The sequence below is a fragment of the Oncorhynchus masou genome, chromosome 10 (genome assembly GCF_036934945.1).
Source record: "Oncorhynchus masou masou isolate Uvic2021 chromosome 10, UVic_Omas_1.1, whole genome shotgun sequence".
Taxonomy (NCBI): Eukaryota; Metazoa; Chordata; class Actinopteri; order Salmoniformes; family Salmonidae; genus Oncorhynchus; species Oncorhynchus masou.
In genome coordinates, this window is record NC_088221.1 from 11,298,730 (window position 1) to 11,318,525 (window position 19,796).

At 42.1% G+C, this 19,796-nt stretch overlaps 1 protein-coding gene across 2 annotated transcripts in view; it reads right to left on the bottom strand.

The window, feature by feature from the left end:
- Positions 1–565: 565 nt before the first annotated feature.
- The window catches only part of stat4 (signal transducer and activator of transcription 4), a 37,757-nt gene continuing 18,526 nt past the window's right edge, over positions 566–19,796 (bottom strand). The window contains exons 10-23 of one of the 2 annotated variants that reach the window (XM_064975848.1): positions 18,424–18,483; positions 18,178–18,198; positions 14,419–14,512; positions 14,151–14,192; positions 12,009–12,092; positions 11,566–11,664; positions 11,343–11,478; positions 10,907–10,959; positions 10,476–10,570; positions 9,907–10,043; positions 9,346–9,537; positions 4,049–4,094; positions 3,757–3,856; positions 566–2,841 (exon numbers count right to left, since the gene is read on the bottom strand). In XM_064975848.1, the coding sequence (XP_064831920.1) occupies positions 2,818–2,841; positions 3,757–3,856; positions 4,049–4,094; positions 9,346–9,537; positions 9,907–10,043; positions 10,476–10,570; positions 10,907–10,959; positions 11,343–11,478; positions 11,566–11,664; positions 12,009–12,092; positions 14,151–14,192; positions 14,419–14,512; positions 18,178–18,198; positions 18,424–18,483 (1,183 nt within the window). In that variant the 3' untranslated portion in view covers positions 566–2,817. Of the gene's footprint in view, positions 2,842–3,756; positions 3,857–4,048; positions 4,095–9,345; positions 9,538–9,906; positions 10,044–10,475; positions 10,571–10,906; positions 10,960–11,342; positions 11,479–11,565; positions 11,665–12,008; positions 12,093–14,150; positions 14,196–14,418; positions 14,513–18,177; positions 18,199–18,423; positions 18,484–19,796 lie in introns of both variants that reach the window. The other variant, XM_064975847.1, reaches the window with a different exon arrangement.

The window sequence follows — 19,796 nt, forward strand, 5'->3', positions numbered from 1 at the left end:
CAACCACATAAATCACAATTATTGAGTAGTTTTGTTTTTTACATTGATCACTTTCTGAAATGTATATACAGTACCACTTTATTAAGGCCCGAGCTGTGAAATACACTTGGCCTATTGCTGGCTCCTACACATACAAAGAAGCTCAAAGGCAAAATAATCGATCAAGTAAGAGATCATGATAAGAAAAGTTATATGGCAAAGTTATGGTACAAAACAGACAGTCAAACAAGTACAACGTGCTGGAATGTCCCAATTTGGAGGACTTTTATTTTATTTTTACGGTGCATAGGTACGTGCATAACCACCTGTGCCACAAATTATGTGGGTAGAGGCAGTATAACATTCACAGTCCATTATTACTGCATGGGGGGGGGGGGGGAATCCCAAATGCATTTCTAGTGTTTAGTCAGTAATACTGTACCTTTGCACCAGAAAAAGATGAAGCCCTTCAAATTGGGCATTCCAGCACTTTATACTTGATTGTCTGTCTGTATTGTACTATAGGTTATGACCTGAAGAGCAGTCATTACTAGTCGTCAATTAATAAAAACAAAGGAAATTAATATTCCAAGGAGATGACCTTTATTCAAGGAGAGAAAATCTGATAACTTTTATTGCTTTGTCCAGTGCAGTATTTTAAACATCCACTGTGAGTGTTGACCATGGACGTGAATGACATTTAATGAGCCCAAGCCCAAAAAATATCAAATTATTGTGCCGTTATCCAATACATATATGATATAGGCTACAGCACATTACGCACAACAGAAAAAAGCCCATAGATGTAGCTAGCTATATGCTCACTTGGGTAAATAAATTAAACTAGCTCCTGTAGGTAAAATCTTTGAGTGTGAACTGTATTACTGTACTGTATTGTATTATACTGTATTATATGGACTGGAATTACGCACATCATTCAAGCCATGATAAAGCAGAAGAGAACATGCAATTCTGATGAACCACATGCGGGCTAAAGTTACAAGTATAGGCTAGTGAATTTGATTTTAATTTTGAAATATGATAGGGCCTATTTGTATAATTAGTAGGCTGATGCATATACAGTATATACCTTTGATAATATTTTCCCTAATGCTATTAGCCTACCTCCTCTTCCTCTCTCTAATGTTGCTTCATTCCTTCCTCGCTTTCAACAGTTAAATGAAATACGTTTAGTTGTCCTTATCTTGTCATTCTAATGTCATCCTTGAATAATACAGGACTAGAATTAGATACAGAAGGCCTTCACTTGTCTTCAAAGATTGAATGGTTATGGGTCTGAATAAATAACTCCTATATCCTACTGCCATTGTGTGTTCACTCTTCTTTAAAACTACCCGTGAGTTTTATTGGCTGCTGTATTTAACATTCAGCAAAAAAAGCTTGCTAGCCTTTTAGAATAGTCTATTTGTATAAGAAATGCTAAAAATAAAATATGGTCCAGCAAGCTATTCTAGCTTTCCTGCATGGGACTCCAAGAGCTAAGGAGAGTTTTTTTTAAGGAGAGGCCAGCTGAGCACAGGTACACGCGTATTGCGCAAGAGACAGAGGCCATAAGTTAGAATCTTATTATGCATAACCATCATTAATTTGCTAAATATAAGGCTAATACTGCATTGAATTCTTTACCTAAAAGAGGTAGGCTAGATGTACATCTATATATAGGGCTATATATCAATATTGAACAGGATTGTCTGTTTTGGATGCAATTTGAATGGAGTTGATGGAGAGAAAGTAAGAGAGAGCGCTGGGGCATGCACTGATTTAAAGCAAGATATTTGAGTGACAGGCTGCTTTAAAACTCTGCAGCTGCAATTAAACACATTATAATCTTTACAATTAAAAAACAAGGTGACCCCTGAAAGCCAGATGGAGATGGGTAAATTTCAGGCAAATTCGGCCTTTATATTACTGTGTCATAGACTACGCTGCGGCAAATGTAGGCATACCTTTGACAAGAAAAAAAGTGATTGTGATGAGATGATAGGTCTACATGCATTGTGAACTGTGCTCCATACTGAGATGTACTGTCTGTCATCACATATCATTTAACAGCTCCATTTCACACCATGCTGTTCATATAAAACTGTATAAAAATGTACAGGTTTCTTGCAGTTATTTATCCCGGGAAAGGGAGTGGATTTGGGAGATAAATCTCGGTAACCAGGTTCCCACTATTCAACCCTACTATCATGTAATGAATAGCACTTTAAAAGTTTCATGAATTATTATTTATTATTATTACCTACAGGTATACTATTACTCAGTAGTAAAGACAATTGAAAAGGGGAAATCATATTTTGTTTAACCCTTTTGCTGTTGGAAAGGCGTGTCAATGAAAATGGGACCATTACACCTTGGGCTCTAAGTGCAAAAATATCAAATTGGTAAACTAATGAAAACACAAAAAGTGAAAGCGATAATAAACATGTATTATTTGTACAAAACTTGGTTCTTGATAGCGGGGCATAAGACACTATATATATATATATATAATAACATACTAACATTACTTGTGCACACAGACACAAACAGAAAGCAATAGTGTGCTTGCACAGAAGTAATAAAGATGTCAATTTATGAGAAGGGACATAAGCTGGATGTATTCTGGACACATTCAATACCGCCTTGCATGTAATATCTGCTTTATGCTCAAAACATAATATTATATCTTTGTATTCATGACAAAGGGCTCAAAGACAATACTAACAGTTGGGTAGAAGAGCAATGTATTGTGATCAGATGTAAGAGAAAATTACACTTGTGCAGGGATTCAGTAGAGACTGTGTTACTTGGCGTACTCTGCAGGTCATCTTGTGGTTACTCGGAGTACGGAGAACTCATCTGTAAAAGTCAAACAATGCCCATAATAGCAGACGCCAATGCAACTAGAATATAAAGATTGTTTCTGCAGGTTCAGTCCAACCACCACAGAGGATTACAAGGAGTCTTCATGATGACTTGTTTATTTTACAAAGGAACATCATCTTAAAAGTCGTATCTAACGTCAAAGCCAGAGCAGAGATAAAGTCAACCGAGGCTTCTGAACCTAGTTAATCTCCAGAGTGTTTTAATACCTTGCTGCGGTGTAGCCTAGTCCCAACCTTCTACATGATGTGTTCTATAGCCAACTCTTCTATCATTACTATACACCAAGTCAGTTGTGGTCAGTGCTGTTTAAGTTTTCTTATGCGCATGGCCTTATTTCTATTACAGCATATCGGATGACTGTCATTCATATTCCATTCACCCAGCTCAATGTAACATCAATAGGCTTAGGCTACTACATGATGCTCAAATTTCCCTATACCCATCATGAGGTTGCTGAAACCTAGCCTATGAATTAAAGTTTAAAACGTTGGTGCACAGGTCGAAAGACAAAATTGGAGCATTCAAGGTGGCAGACAGTGACACAATCGATACCGCCTTGCACACTCTAGCTGATCTAGGGTGTAAACACTAGTCCAAAACAGTTGCAGACAAGAGTTTGTATTGGACACTCTCAGGTAGGTTTAGCCCCGTTTTGTTCGGCCTTCCTCCTCTGAGGAGCCTCCACTCATACAAGTGTAACAGAGTTGAAAATTCATTTCTTGTATTATCACCAAAATTGAGACGAAGGTTATTGTATACCAGCACCAACTGGCTTAGAGAGGCAACTGTGTATCTGCAATGATGGAAGAGTTGGCTACATTAGATGGGCCTAGAGTTTGGGACTAGGCTAGCTGTGTCTGTTTAAGATAGGGTGGTTACTGTACTCACGGCAGTCTCAATCTCCAAGGGGCTGAGGTGCTGGGTGAGCATGTCAAACATCCCAGGGGACATGGGGGGTTCTGGGGAGGAGCAGGGGGGAGGTGTGGTTCTAAGGGCGGGGGCGGGAGCAGTGGAGAGAAAGAGACAGAGATATAAGTCAAGGGAATGGTTTAGACTATAGAAACAAAGGATATCTAACATAGCCTAATATTTCGGATACACATCTTTGGCGCAGGTCTGCATTCAACTCCTGGCATGCACAGATTATAAGATCTTAACAAACTTAAACTTAAGTACTCACTGCAAAGTTGAGATGGGGATCAGCATAGATGGTATGTATGGAAAGACTGCAAGAAGATATTTTTTTTAAATAGGAGATTATGGGCATGTTAGTAAACAACCATTCAAATTGTTGGCAATATCAATCCTGCTTCCCAGTTCCAGAACATTTGATTGTCCAGTTGTGCTGATGATTATACAATGTTTGTATAAAACATTCAACTGGCGTTGGAAGAACATTCCCAGAACACATTTAGTATTTTCTTTAAAAGGTTCCCAGAATGCTTCATTAGGTTGTGGGAACAGTCTGGTGGGAACATTGTGGGGACATCACAAAATATATATTCCCAAATCACAAAAGCTTTCCAGTTGTGCGGATGATTATACAATGTTTCTTTTAGGGTGCAAAAAATATTCACTTGATGTTACAAGAACCACATTTTTTACATTCTTTCAAAGTTCCCAACAAATGTCTTTAGGTTGTGGGAACAATGTGGGGATATGACAAGAGATAGGTGTCACGTCTACTCCCGCTCCTGCCCTCCAGCGTTCGACGTCGCTGGTATAATAACCACCAGTCCTAGGATCCATCATTACGCACACCTGCACGTCATCATTAGGCACACCTGGACTCCATTACCTCACTTATTACCTCCCCTATATCTGGCACTCCCTTAGATTCTTTCACCAGTCAGTATTGTTTATGTGTTTCATGTCTATACATTACTCGTAATTGTTATATTGTTCCGATTATTATTAAAAACTCACCACCTGCACTTGCTTTCTGACTCCCGACATATACGTTACACCATGGAGGTTTCTTTCATGTGTTCGTGTTATCTTAGTGTTGAGGAAATTAGTGGTACAACTCATGTGGAAACACATATGGAAATGATTCGGAATCACATGACAATCCATCAACATTAACTGAATATTCCAGGAATGTTTCTTTGAACAACTTCTATTGCGCCAACATTTTATTTGCCGAAGTATGTTCAGGGAAAGTTAGTAGAACCAACATGTCATGTCACACTATAACTTTATCAGCCTAATGAGAATCTTAGGGGAATGTTCTGTGGTAGTTTCTACAGATACTGTAGAACATTTTAGAGAATGTTAGGAGAACATTTCAAGGATAATTAATTTCAAAACGTTTTTAGAAAAAAAATATTTGGTGATCAAAAACATTCTTTCAATGTTTGTGGGACATTATCATCCTAATGTTAGCTCAAACTCTAACTATAATTTAATGGGCATGTTAGTGTCACGCCCTGGTCTATATTTATTATGTTTATCTTCATTTATTGGGTCAGGCCAGGGTGTGACATGGGTTTATTTGTGGTGTGTTTCGTCTTGGGGTTGTGTGGGGTGTATAGCATAGTCATTGGCTGCCTGAGGCGGTTCTCAATCAGAGTCAGGTGATTAACGTTGTCTCTGATTGGGAACCATATTTAGGTAGCCATATTCTTTGTGTGTTTTGTGGGTGATTGTCCTTAGTGTCCTTGTTCCTGTCTCTGTGTTAGTTTACACAAGTATAGGCTGTTTCGGTTTTCGTTACGTTCTTGTAGTATTTGTATTTAGATTCGTGTTACGTTTTTTGATTAAACATGAACCGCAATCTACACGCTGCATTTTGGTCCAACTCTCCTTTGCCTACAGAAAACCGTTACAGAATCACCCACCGCAAACGGACCAAGCAACGTGTCAACAGGCAGGTGCAGCAAAGAGAGGAATGGACATGGGAGGACGAATTGTTCGGAGAAGGACCCTGGGATCAGCCTGGAGAATATCGCCGCCCCAAAGAAGAACTGGAGGCGGCGAGAGCTGAGAGACGCTGGTATGAGGAGGCAGCACGGCGACGCGGATGGAAGCCCGAGAGTCAGCCCAGGCTCAGGGAGAGTGTGGCAGAGTCAGGAGTCAGACCTGAGCCCACTCTCCCTGTTTATCGTGAGGAGCCAAGGAGGAGACCAGAACCGGTGTTGGAGGTGAGTGAAGCAGAGACTGTGAAGGAGTTAATGGGGAAATTGGAGGAGAGAGTAATGAGGGAGTTGCTGTGTTGGTGCTTTTTGCATGGAATTCGCCCGACGGAACGTGTCAGGGATTTGATGGCACCTGGGTCAGCGCTCCATACTCGTCCTGAGGTGCGTGTTAGTCGGCTGGTGAAGTTGGTGCCAGCCTCACGCACCAGGCCTCCTGTGCACATCCCTAGCCTTGCACGTCCTGTGACAACACTGCTCTCAAGATCTCCAGTACGCCTTCACGGTCTAGCCCATCCTGTGCCACCTCCACACACCAGCCCTCCGGTGGCAGCTCCGCGCACCAGGCTTCCTGTGCGTGTCCTCGGCCCAGTACCACCAGTGCCAGCACTACGCGTCAGGCCTACAGTGCGCCTCGCCTCTCCTGCGCTGCCGGAGTCTCCCGCCTGTTTAGCGCAGCCGGAGCCTTCCTCCTCTACAGCGCTGCCGGAGTCTCCCGCCTGTTTAGCGCAGCCGGAGGCTTCCTCCTCTACAGCGCTGCTGGAGTCTCCCGCCTGTTTAGCGCTGTCGGAGCCTTCCTCCTCTACAGCGCTGCTGGAGTCTACCACCTGTTTAGCGCAGCCGGAGCCTTCCTCCTCTACAGCGCTGCTGGAGTCTCCCGCCTGTTTAGCGCAGTCGGAGCCTTCCTCTACAGCGCTGCTGGAGTCTCCCGCCTGTTTAGCGCTGTCGGAGCCTTCCTCCTCTACAGCGCTGCTGGAGTCTACCACCTGTTTAGCGCAGCCGGAGCCTTCCTCCTCTACAGCGCTGCTGGAGTCTCCCGCCTGTTTAGCGCAGTCGGAGCCTTCCTCTACAGCGCTGCTGGAGTCTCCCGCCTGTTTAGCGCAGCCGGAGCCTTCCTCCTCTACAGCGCTGCTGGAGTCTCCCGCCTGTTTAGCGCAGCCAGAGCTGTCAGTCTGCATGGAGCAGCCGGAGCTGTCAGTCTGCATGGAGCAGCCGGAGATGTCAGTCTGCATGGAGCAGCCGGAGATGTCAGTCTGCATGGAGCAGCCGGAGATGTCAGTCTGCATGGAGCAGCCGGAGCTGTCAGTCTGCATGGAGCAGCCGGAGATGTCAGTCTGCATGGAGCAGCCGGAGCTGTCAGTCTGCATGGAGCAGCCGGAGCTGTCAGTCTGCATGGAGCTGCCATTCAGCCAGACTCTTCCAGGTCCGCCAGTCAGCCAGACTCTTCCAGGTCCGCCAGTCAGCCAGACTCTTCCAGGTCCGCCAGTCAGCCAGACTCTTCCAGGTCCGCCAGTCAGCCAGACTCTTCCAGGTCCGCCAGTCAGCCAGACTCTTCCAGGTCCGCCAGTCAGCCAGACTCTTCCAGGTCCGCCAGTCAGCCAGACTCTTCCAGGTCCGCCAGTCAGCCAGACTCTTCCAGGTCCGCCAGTCAGCCAGACTCTTCCAGGTCCGCCAGTCAGCCAGACTCTTCCAGGTCCGCCAGTCAGCCAGACTCTTCCAGGTCCGCCAGTCAGCCAGACTCTTCCAGGTCCGCCAGCCAGGATCTGCCGGATCCAAATGCCGGGCTTCCTCTGTGCCAAGCTGCCCCTCTGTCCCGAGCTGCCCAGTGGGATTCTGGATGAGGACTACTAGGCCATGGTCGGCGGTGAAGGTGGACTATCCTAGGACGCGAGGAGGGGGGACAAAGACATTTTATAGAGTGGGTTCCACGTCCCGCGCCGGAGCCGCCACCATGGACAGACGCCCACCCGGATCCTCCCTATTGTTTTGATGTGCGTCTGGGAGTCCGCACCTTAGAGGGGGGGGGGGGGGGTTCTGTCACGCCCTGGTCTATATTTATTTTGTTTATCTTCATTTATTGGGTCAGGCCAGGGTGTGACATGGGTTTATTTGTGGTGTGTTTCGTCTTGGGGTTGTGTGGGGTGTATAGCATAGTCATTGGCTGCCTGAGGCGGTTCTCAATCAGAGTCAGGTGATTATCGTTGTCTCTGATTGGGAACCATATTTAGGTAGCCATATTCTTTGTGTGTTTCGTGGGTGATTGTCCTTAGTGTCCTTGTTCCTGTCTCTGTGTTTACACAAGTATAGGCTGTTTCGGTTTTCGTTACGTTCATTACGTTCTTGTTTTTGTAGTATTTGTATTTAGAGTCGTTACGTTTTTTGATTAAACATGGATCGCAATCTACACGCTGCATTTTGGTCCGACTCTCCTTCGCCTACAGAAAATCGTTACAGTTAGCTGATGTTGTGGGAAGGTTCGCAGTTTGCTGGGCTTCTGGTTATTATCAATACACATAATTGGTTAGGCCTATACAGAATCTTAATTTGACCACCCGGTTGCTGGATAAAAGTCACTGTGCCACAGGAAATGAAAACTTGAAATGTATTTGAGGTTTAAAAATGCTTCCAAAGTTTGTAATTTCAACATTAAAATGTCAGACTTGATTTGCCAAAACAAATTTATCAATCCATACTAAAATGTATTAATTATAATCCACAAAGTAATTCACATTATTTTTTTTTGCTGCAGGATTATTTTCCTGCTGTGAGAAACTGGTCAATTTAAGATCCTATACCTGGGAAGGTGTCTCGGATGACATCTCCATTAATGTTAGCGAAACATTCCAGTAATGTTTTCTCAGAAGCAATTTAATTGAATCCAGACACGATTGCAGAAGAACGTTTAGGGAACGTTATTGGAACAATCATGCCATAACGTGAAACTATAACTTTATGAGAGCATTGTGGGAATATTCCCTGCTTGTTGTTATGGGTGTTCTTAATAACATCGCCAACATTAGCAGAACGTTTCCATAATGTTTTCTCAGAACCAATTCTATTGTTCTCACATTTTGCTGCGACAGTATGTTCTAAAAACATTACTGGTACATTGTGTTATTACATTACCTGGAAACCTAATGATGACATTTGGGGAATGTTCTGATGTGGTTGTTAAAGATGTTGTGCGCAACATTTTATTGAACGTTAGGACAACATTCCAAGAATAGTTCAATTAAAAAATAAGATTTTTTTTTATCTTAGAATACTTTTGGGTTGTTATTATCCTAATGTTAGATAACACCTGAATTAGATGTGAATCTTAGCTAATGTTCTGGGAATGTTGCTGGGTTGATTATGAGTGATAATTGCATGTTGCGGACCAACTCCCAGTAACACACAGGTAAAAACACATCACCAACAAACAATGAGTAAACTATGCAATCCCATAACATACTTACTCTCACTCACAGAAGTTGCTGGAACCTAGGTGGTCAGAATTATTTTATATACAGTACAAACCAAAACCCTCTCCATCATAAACATGTCTTGGCAGACATCTTGCCTTTGCTCTGCTGGCTGTTGTAAAGTCGTCCGAAGGCCTCGTCTTTGGGGATGTCTGGGTAGAGGAACTTTAGTGGGTTCTCAGGGACCTCTCCGTCTGTGATGACCTTGTAGTCCCGGATAATGTCGGCAAATGGGAGAGCGCTGAGGCGTGATTTGGTGTACGGCTCCACCGAGATGAACTTGGCCTCTCCTGTTGACACAGACACAACCAAAGCGCCAATCAGAGTTAAATGTTTACAGAATCAATGTTAAAGACACTGTGGAAGTTTAGATGCTAATTGTTTTGTGGATTTCAATGTTGACCTCATGGTTTAGATAAAATATGAATCAATTTATTATCTTATGAAACCAAACAAAATCACTAGTTTTGGGCAAACAATATGATTTTACTAATGGGTGTGGGGAGGTGTGACCCTTTATGTCTAATCAGGTAATTTCTGGATAATTTCTCTCTCCATGTAGGGGTCCCCCTTTGGCTCAAGAGCAGATGCAAAAATTCCAAATAGTGAAGATAATTATTTCACGGCACCACAGTAATCGACAGCCGAGCAGGTCTCACCACTATCGGACTGCTCCACCCAGGTGAAGGTGATCCCGCCCAGGTGGCTCTCGCTGAAGCGCAGCAGGAAAGTCCCAGGCTCCTTGTCCTTCAGACGGGCCCTCTCAGTCTCCTTACTGACAAAACCCATGATGCAGCTGAAGGAAGCACACCCAAAACACACCATCAGTTACAGCACCGTTACATTACTTATTTTACACCCCACTGATTTAACAGTACACTGTGGTCTAAAGCCCTGAGCAGTGAATAGATCAATCCAGTCCATTAAATCCATTCAAAATGGAACTGAACCTAATGATTCACAAATGACATTAAATTGTACTCAACCCAACACTGTAGTTTAGCAAAAGGTAGCTTAGGGATCAGCAGTGGGGTACACAAAGCAGAGGAGTGGCCACAAACAACTTGTAGCCCCTAGCATCTATCGCCTAAGCATTTATGTAGATCTGAGAATATTGTAGAAGCAACATGGCAATAATTCCATCTGTCCCCCTAATAATTGTCCACACATGGCATAGTGCCTAGGGGAAAGGGGATAGGGGGTGTTTCTGACCGGCCCTAAATCTCACTTGTCGTTCCAGATGGGAAGTAGATGCTTCTTGATGAGCTCCAGGATGGAATCCAGCCACATCCAGAAACTGAAATTCTTCCCATGAATATTCTCCTGGAAAAAGCAGACATAATGGGAAAGAGATGAGAATTACCCTTAAGTTTTTATGGCATCTTTCAATAAAGAGACAGCCTCAAGTTATTAACTTAATATGACCACTGGAAAAATTCCTCGGGGGAACTGGTGCAATTATGAATTGTTGATGGAGAATGACTCCACTAGGAGCTGAAGAGAATAAGTCAAGTCAAGATGGAGAATGACAGTACAGTATGTCTGTGAAAGATTCTACATGAAGTGGGAAGGGAGAGTATTTGTTACTAAGATAGGACCTCCTTAATTGTGTGTTTAAGACTTGTAGTCGTAGGACTATAAAGAAGCAATAGAACCGACCTTGCAGAATTTGGACCAGGATACCTGACATTCGTTTTGGGAGGCTTGCTGACCTACATTGAAGATGATTCATAGATTTACAATTATCAACAACAAAAAAACATTACAATTTCATACACTAAGAATGAATATTCAAGTATTCTTGAACAGAAATAACACCACCTTTGTAAGTCGCTCTGGATAAGAGCGTCTGCTAAATGACTTAAATGTAATGTAAATGTAATATAGGGGGAGTCCATGCTATTGTAGTGGTTGGAAGCCAAAGACTGATGTTGAACAATCTCATGACAATTCACATTCCTGTTCTATTATAATTGAAAATACTTCTAAAGGGACGGGAGTGCTTTTCCTCATGACCTTTGCAAATAAATGGTGTATGTATGCTGTTCCAACACTGGTATGCCTTCATGAAAAGTGTTCCACTAGGCCACCGTACCCAAGAGTTTCTCTCCTAGCATGCACAGCTGTTCCCTGTTAAGGCCCCGCCCAGCGAAGGTGGAGAACTGCCAACTCAGTACCTCAGAGAGCTGGCCCCAACTGGCCCGCTGAGGACTGGCAAAGAAGCCCAGGTTCTAAAAAAGGGAACGGCACAGAAGAAAGAGAGTGAGAAAATATAAAACACCTAAAAGAATGGTAGAGTATGTGTGTGTTCAGCTCACCCTGGGTTCGTCAGTCAGCAGGTTGTACCACATGACAGATGCCCAACCTCCAGGCAGTTGGCTAACATTGGAGATGACCACCAGAGGAAAGGAGCAGGTCTGCAGAGAGAGAGGCATATATGCACGCACATACATACATACATACAGTATTTGCTCACACAATGACTGCAGTGGCTTGCGAAAGTATTCAACCCCCTTGGCATTTTTCCTATTTTTGTTGCCTTACAACCTGGAATTAAAATTGATTTACAAGTTGTAATGCAACAAAATAGGAAAAACACCAAGGGGGATGAATACTTCTACAAGGCACTGTAATAATGACTGACAATGTATGCTAGGAAGACTGTGTGGGGATCATTTGAGGTGTGGGATGATGTAGAGTATTGTCAGAGAGTGTGTGTCTTATATAGGAGATATGAAGGAGTGTGTAGAAATTGACTGACCTCCAGGTCGATGTTAATGCCCTGTATGTTGAACTGGGCCTCAAAGCTGAGAGAGTGGAGCTCCTCCGTCACAGAGACAGGACCCTGGAACCAGCAGAATGCAAATACACTGTTACGGATACAGGTATCCTGTGTTTGCTCTCCTTCTCCCCTCACAGGTGAAAATCATCACTCCCCAATCAGTCAATCATCAATCAGAAGACACACCTCCTCCTGTTTCCTACCCAATCACAGTTCCTTTCCCTTGGTTTAAAAACCTTGTCAGTAGTTTGCTCTAGAGCTCAATCTCTCTGTAAATGTCATGTCTGTAGGTCTCTGTGTGTCACTCTCTTGTTGTGTATTAACCTCTCTGTTGTTTGAGCACCTCCATAGCACTTTGTCATCACCTGTGAGTATTGTTTTGGTTATGGTGTTTGTGTTTGATTGCTGGTGGGAAAAGGGGAAACCAAGACAAGTCGCCCATGGGCATACACTACCCGTAGGTAAACTTTGTTAAATACACTAGTTGGAACTGGGCGGACCACCCACTGTATTTTTGGTTGGTTAGTTAGCTGTTGTTAAAGTAGGCTAGTCTAGCTTAGGTTTTTTTTGAATACTTATTGTTTCTTTCCTTGGGTCCAGCTCAACCCCTTTTCCTGCTCCCCCCCCCATTACCGTGTGTTTTCAAATAAACCTTGAGTTTGACGGTATATTTCAGTTGTCCTGGTTATTTCGTTCTCACTTTTACTTTGTCACAATTATAATTTGCATGAGTTATGTTCCGGGTCTCATTACCATCCCCCCTAGACTGTCGGGCCGAAAAGGGATCCGTAACACACACACACACTTTAACAAACGCCTTCCTCTTACAAACACTCTACTACACAACATTTCACTAAACCTTTTTCTCAGAACACATTAAATACAGTAGCAGAGGAAAATAAACTTTTTTGTGCAGTGAGGGACACATCAAAAAGTTGAACACATCTCAATGAAAAACACGGCAGGCTCTATCAACGTGATAAGGAATTTGCCCTATTTACTAAAGAACAGCATTCCATAACAAGGCCGTTGAAAAACTCAAGGAAATGATCTTTGAGGACGATTATATTCCCTCTACAGTATATGAGCATTAGGGGGAAGTTTGATAGCAGTATTCATCAGTAATTTTCTGTAATAAAATCCTGTATCCTAGTGTTTAAATTATGTGAATGAAGCTTTGTCTTGACTTTTGTTGAGCCACATGAATAAAAAGGCTAAATAAAATTCAAAAGTCAATCTATGATAAAACTTTATCAGAAAGAGCACATGGTTTTTCAATTAAGAGTTTACTAGGGAGTTAACAAGGTTTTCCATCTGTGATAAGTTATGGAGCCATCTGAAAACGTATGCAAGCAAAAGCACCATTGTCCTGAAAAGGAGTTAAAACTTCAAATTAAGGGGAATATTTTGCAAATCCTTGGCAATGTTGCCTTCTACTGTTTTAAGAAAGCAACTACCTCTTTCTTAACGGAACTAGGCAAGTCAGTTAAGAACAAATTCTTATTTGCAATGACGGCCTACAGGGGAACAGTGAGTTGTTCAGGGGCAGAACGACAGATTTTTACCTTGTCAGCCTAGGGATTTGAGCCAGCAACCGTTCAGTTACTGACCCACCACTCTAACCACTAGGCTACCTGCCACCCCAACCTCAGGCAAAGTAAAACAAAAGATTTACCTCTAAATAAATCATAAGTTTTAAACTCTTAATTCACTTCTGTGTCCAATATCTCTTGAAGTTGTTACAAAGATACAGAAGAAGAAGTGAGACATCCTACTCCCTAATCTTTTCTGGTTACATTAGTCAATAAACTAAGCAGATCAGACCCAGCTACTAAAGCATTGGTGCCTATGGGAGAGCCACCCCGTTAAGCAGTCCGGAACTGACCATTTTTTTCAATGGTAAACGGCCTGAGTAGGACATCTTCATTTATCTACCATCTTTGGCTCGACAAAGCAGTTCTACCATAGCAAACAAATCTGAAGGCCATGTTCCAAAGGTCAAGCTTTTCTAAAGGTCACTTTACTAGAGTGTAATCTTAGATAGGCCTGCGTCACTGACCCTTAACCATCATTCATGGAAAAACTAAAAGTCTTGTTCAACTTTCATATCACTCCTCTCACCTCGTTCACCTTGGTTCCATTAACGTATTTCTTCTCTTTCAGCTGCTGAAAAAGATACAAATATGATATCAATGCATGATAAATATACTTACATTAATATCAAATGAACTGTTCACACAATGTCATGTACAGCTAGAACAGGGCGATCTTAATAAAAAATGTTTACTATATAATAGGGTCTTTGCAAACAGTGTGGATGAACAGATTGAGGTTGAATTATTATTAAAATGTTAGTGTGTTAGTGGGGACAGTGAAAGTCAGAGGTTACCAAGTGTCGAAACTCTACAGACAGGCAGCCATTGGATGATTCCTCCACGTCCATTACTTTGGTGGTGGTAGTCAGGATGAAGAACTGACGATTTCTGAATGGAGAGGGACGGGGCAAAGCCGTAGTTAGTAGTCTGAACTAAGCATACACACGAGCAAACACATACATACACAGAACAGCAACAACAACCAAATGAGCTAAGATACTGTACAAGGTAAACACATGCGGCGGTAGAAACAACTCAAATTCAAGTTGGATTTCAGGTGGCTAGAAAGGGGATTATTCTGCTTACTTAAACTGTGTCAACTGATAAGCAATCAAACACATCTCATATTTCTCTCTTTGTCACTGTTCTCACTACGCACTAAAAACAAATAGTTCTATATAGCGCCAAATAAAGGTTATTTGGCTTGTAAGCATAGAGGAACCCTTTTTGGTGCTATATGGAACCTTTTTTTGAAGGTTCTATGAAAATAACCATACTCATAAGGTTCTAAATGGAACATGTAAACATGCTATGAAGAACAAGTTCCTAAGATTCTATAAAGAATCATTAATAAAGATTAGATATAGCACCAAAAAAAGGGTTCCGCTATGGTTACAACCCTTTTTGGGGCTATATAGAACCCTTTTTTAGGGTTCTTTATAGAACCTTTATGGAGAATGGTTCTATAAAAAACCTTTCTCAATCTCAAAGATTCTTTGTAGAACCATACAGTTTTTTAATTCTGGTTTAATTAGCCACATTATATTGTTAAAATTCCATAGTTTTATTATTGTGTTTATTAGCAAGTTTAATCAGGTGTGCTAGCTCTGGAACAGCTGGGGGTCCCTGAGAAGAGAATTGAGAACTACTGTCTTAGTCGACAGTTCTCAATTGACGCACGGCCATATGTGAGTCTTTCACAAGACACCGTCACTGGCCATAGTCATATACAGTGCTGTGAAAAAGTAATTGCCCCCTTACACTCAATAACTGGTTGTCCCACCTTTAGCTACAATGACTACAACCAAACGCTTCCTGTAGTTTTTTATCAGTCTCTCACGGCACCGTGGAGGAATCTTGGCCCACTCTTCTATGCAGAATTGCTTTAAACTCACTATTCCAAAAAGTTATACATTCTTCCAAAATCCTTGATGATCATCCAGGTGCTTCCAGTTGCTTTTTGGCAAACTTGAGTAAACGTTTTTGGATGAGATGGTGAAAACCAAACACTGCATTCCACAGTAGGAACCTTATGCCAACAGTCAAGCGTGTCGCTGATAATAAGATTGCTTCGGGATGCTTTGCTGCCTCAGGACCTGGATGACTTGCTTTAATAGAAGGAACCATGAATTCTGCTCTGTATCAGATAATTTTACTGGAGAATGTCAGGCCATCCGTCTGTGGGCTGAAGCTGAAGCACAGCTGGGTTATGCAGCAATAAAATGATCCAAAACACACAAATAAGTACACTTAAAGTCGGAAGTTTACATACACCTTAGCCAAATACATCTTAGCCAAATTCCCTGTCTTAGGTCAGTTAGGATCACCACTTTATTTTAAGAATGTGAAATGTCAGAATAACAGTAGAGAGAATGACTTATTTCAGCTTTTATTTCTTGCATCACATTCCCAGTGGGTCAGAAGTTGGTTGCATTGCCTTTAAATTGTTTAACTTGAGTCAAACGTTTCAGGTAGCCTTCCACAAGCTTCCCACAAAAAGTTGGTTGAATTTTGGCCCATTCCTCTTGACAGAGCTGGTGTAACTGAGTCAGATTTGTAGGCCTCCTTGCTCACACATGCTGTTTCATTTCTGCCCACAACTTTTCTATGGGATGAGGTCAGGGCTGTGATGGCCACTCCAATACCTTGTCTTTGCTGTCCTTAATCCATTTTGCCACAACTTTGGGAGTATGATTGGGGTCATTGTCCATTTGGAAGACCCATTTGTGACCAAGCTTTAAATTCCTGACTGATGTCTTGAGATGTTGCTTCAATATATCCACAACATTTTCTTTCCTCATGATGCCATCTAGTTTGTGAAGTACACCAGCCCCTCCTACAGCAAAGCACCCCCACAACATGATGCTGCCACCCCCATGCTTCACGGTTGGGATGGTGTTCTTCGGCTTGCAAGCCACCCCCTTTTTCCTCCAAACATAACGATGGTCATTACGGCCAAACAGCTCTATTTTTGTTTCATCAGACCATAGGACATTTCTCCAAAAAGTACGATCTTTGTCCCCATGTGCAGTTGCAAACCGTAGTCTGTCTTTTTTATGGCAGTTTTGGAGCAGTGGCTTCTTCTTTGCTGAGTGGCCTTTCAGGTTATGTCGGTATAGGACTTGTTTAACTGTGGATATACTTTTGTACCTGTTTCCTCCAGCATCTTGACAAGGTCCTTTGCTGTTGTTCTGGGATTGATTAGCACTTTTCGCACAAAAGTACATTCATCTCTAGGAGACAGAACGCATCTCCTTCCTGAGCGGTATGACGGCTGCGTGGTCACATGGTGTTTATACTTGCGTACTATTGTTTGTACAGATCAACGTGGTACCTTCAGGCATTTGGAAATTGCTCCCAAGGATGAACCAGACTTGTGGAGGTCTACAATTTGTTTTCTGAGGTATTGGCTGATTTATTTAGATTTTCCCATGATGTCAAGCAAAGAGGCACTGAGTTTGAAGGTAGGCCTTGAAATACATCCACAGGTACACCTCCAATTGACTCAAATGATGTCAAGTAGCCTATCAGAAGCTTCTAAAGCCATGACATCATTTTCTGGAATTTTCCAAGCTGTTTAAAGGCACAGTCAACTTAAACAGCCAATACCTCAGAAAACAAATTGTAGACCTCCACAAGTCTGGTTCCTCCTTGGGACTTAAACTTCTAACCCACTGGAATTGTGATACAGTGAAATATTGTGATAAGTGAAATAATCTGTCTGTAAACAATTGTTGGAAAAATTACTTGTCATTTACAATATAGATGTCCTAACCGACTTGCCAAAACTAAAGTTTGTTAACAAGAAATTTGTGGAGTGGTGGAAAAACGAGTTATAATGACTCCAACAAGTGTATGTAAACTTCCGACTTCAACTGTATACATCAAAATTGTTAAAAAGCAACAAATTTGACGTTTTGAAATGACCTACTTCAAGTCCAGACCTAATCCCAATTGAGATGTTGTGTCAGGACTTGAAACGACCAGTTCATGTTTGAAAACCCACAAAAAATTACAGGAAGCATTTGGTTGCAATCATTGCAGCGAAAGGTGGCACAATCAGTTATTGAGTGTAATTGTTAATTAAATAAATAAAATAAGCATGCATTGTTTTTGTTATTTGTAACCTCAGATTCCCTTTATCTAATATTAGGTTTTGGTTGAAGATATCAGAAAAATATCAGAAATACTTTTTTACACCACTGTATAACATGTAACAGCATAACATAACATATTAGATAAACTAGAATGACACTCTCACTCATTGTTGCACAAAAAAGCTGTGCAAAAACCACGCCCCAAAATATTATATTGAGTCACGACCCTACATTTTAATTATCACTAAAAGAGGAAAGAAACCTTATTTGAACTACAAAGAACTACTGAAGGGCTCAAAAGGTTCTTGGGGTCAGTATGATTCCACATAGAACAATCACCCTTCCAAAAGAACAATGTTCACACATGCCACATGAGAAGGTTCAATATTTGCCTAAAAAACAAGAACAGGAAATCCCACAGAACATCCCACATGGAGGTTGCATGGATATACTCACACTCTGCCAGGGGGGAGGTCCCTACACACAGGGAAGATAATACAGTACATAAATTACTCAGTAATGTAGTGCTAGCTTGCTTATAAACGTCAATGAAGAATATCTTGATGTCTATGAAACATTACGTTTCTGAAATATGTTCATGTTCACACAGTGTTGTCAGTTTGTTTAACAGAGCTTGCAAAGGGTGATCACTTTGAAGCAAATGTGCGACATATTGCTGTATTACATTACACTAATACTCACTTGTCAAATATTGTCTTCACTTTTAGTTGGTAATCCACCTCTGGAAGTTTGACCAGCAATCTAGACAGAAAAGTGACAAAACATAAATATTTAGCAAAAACATACACTCACCTGACAGTTTATAAGGTACAGACAGTGAGTTACTTGGCCGTGGCTTGCTATATAAAGCTGGCAGACAGGCATTGAGGCATTCAGTTACTGTTCCATTTAACGTTAGAATGGGGAAATCGAGTGACCTAAGGGACCTCGAGCGTGATATGATCATCGGTGCCAGAAACCAACAAATTGTTGGATTACCAACAAATAGAAGATGGCGCCGACGGAGATGGCAGCATCGCCACTAGCTCTTAGAAAATTTGGAATTTTTTGTTTTATTATGTATTCTTTTTTAAATTATTAGCTCAGGAAATGTTTTGTGTCATTACATACAGCCGGAAGAACTATTGGATATTAGAGCAGTGGTAACTCCCCAGAACTACCAGCATTACAACCAGGAACATAACTTCCCTGGAGCAGATCCTTTGTTCACTCTCCCCAGAGCAATTGAACTTATTCCAGAGGCCGACCCAAAACATCACCGGTGGAGGAGAGGCACAGGGGCCTGATGATTCGACTTAGGAGGCACACACCACCCACCGCTTCTGAGTATATTACTCGCTAATGTTGTGTCTATGGATAACAAAGCTGATGAGCTTAGAGCAAGGATTTCTTTCCAGAGAGACATCGGGCCTGTAACATACTTTGTTTCACAGAAACATGGCTCTCGGGATACTCTGTCGGAGTCGGTAAAGCCAGCAGGATTTTCAGTACATCGCACAGACAAGAATAAATATCTCTCTGGGAAACAGAAGGGTGGAGGGGTGTGTTTCATGATTAACGACCCAAGGTGTAATTCTAGGAGCATACAAGAACTCAAGTAATTTTGTTCACCTGACCTAGAATACCTCATAATTAAATGCCAACCATATTATCTACCAAGAGAATCCTCCTCCGTCATCACCACGACCGTTTTAATCTCACCTCAATCCGAAACCTCGATGGCCCGCAAAGAACTTTACTGGACTATATGCAAACTGGAAACCACATATCCTGAGGCTGCATTTATTTTATCTGGAGATTTTAACAAAGAAAATCTGAGGACTAGGCTACAGAAGTTCTATCAAAATATTGACTGTCCTACTCGCGCTACTAAGACTCTCGACCATAGCTATTCAAACTTCCGGAATGCTTACAAGGCCCTTCCCCGCCCTCCTTTCGGCAAATCTGACCACGACTCCAACTTGCTCCTCCCGTTATAGGCCGAAACTCAAACAGGAAGTGCCCGTGCTTCATACTATTCAACACTGGTCTGACCAATCAAAATCCACACTTCA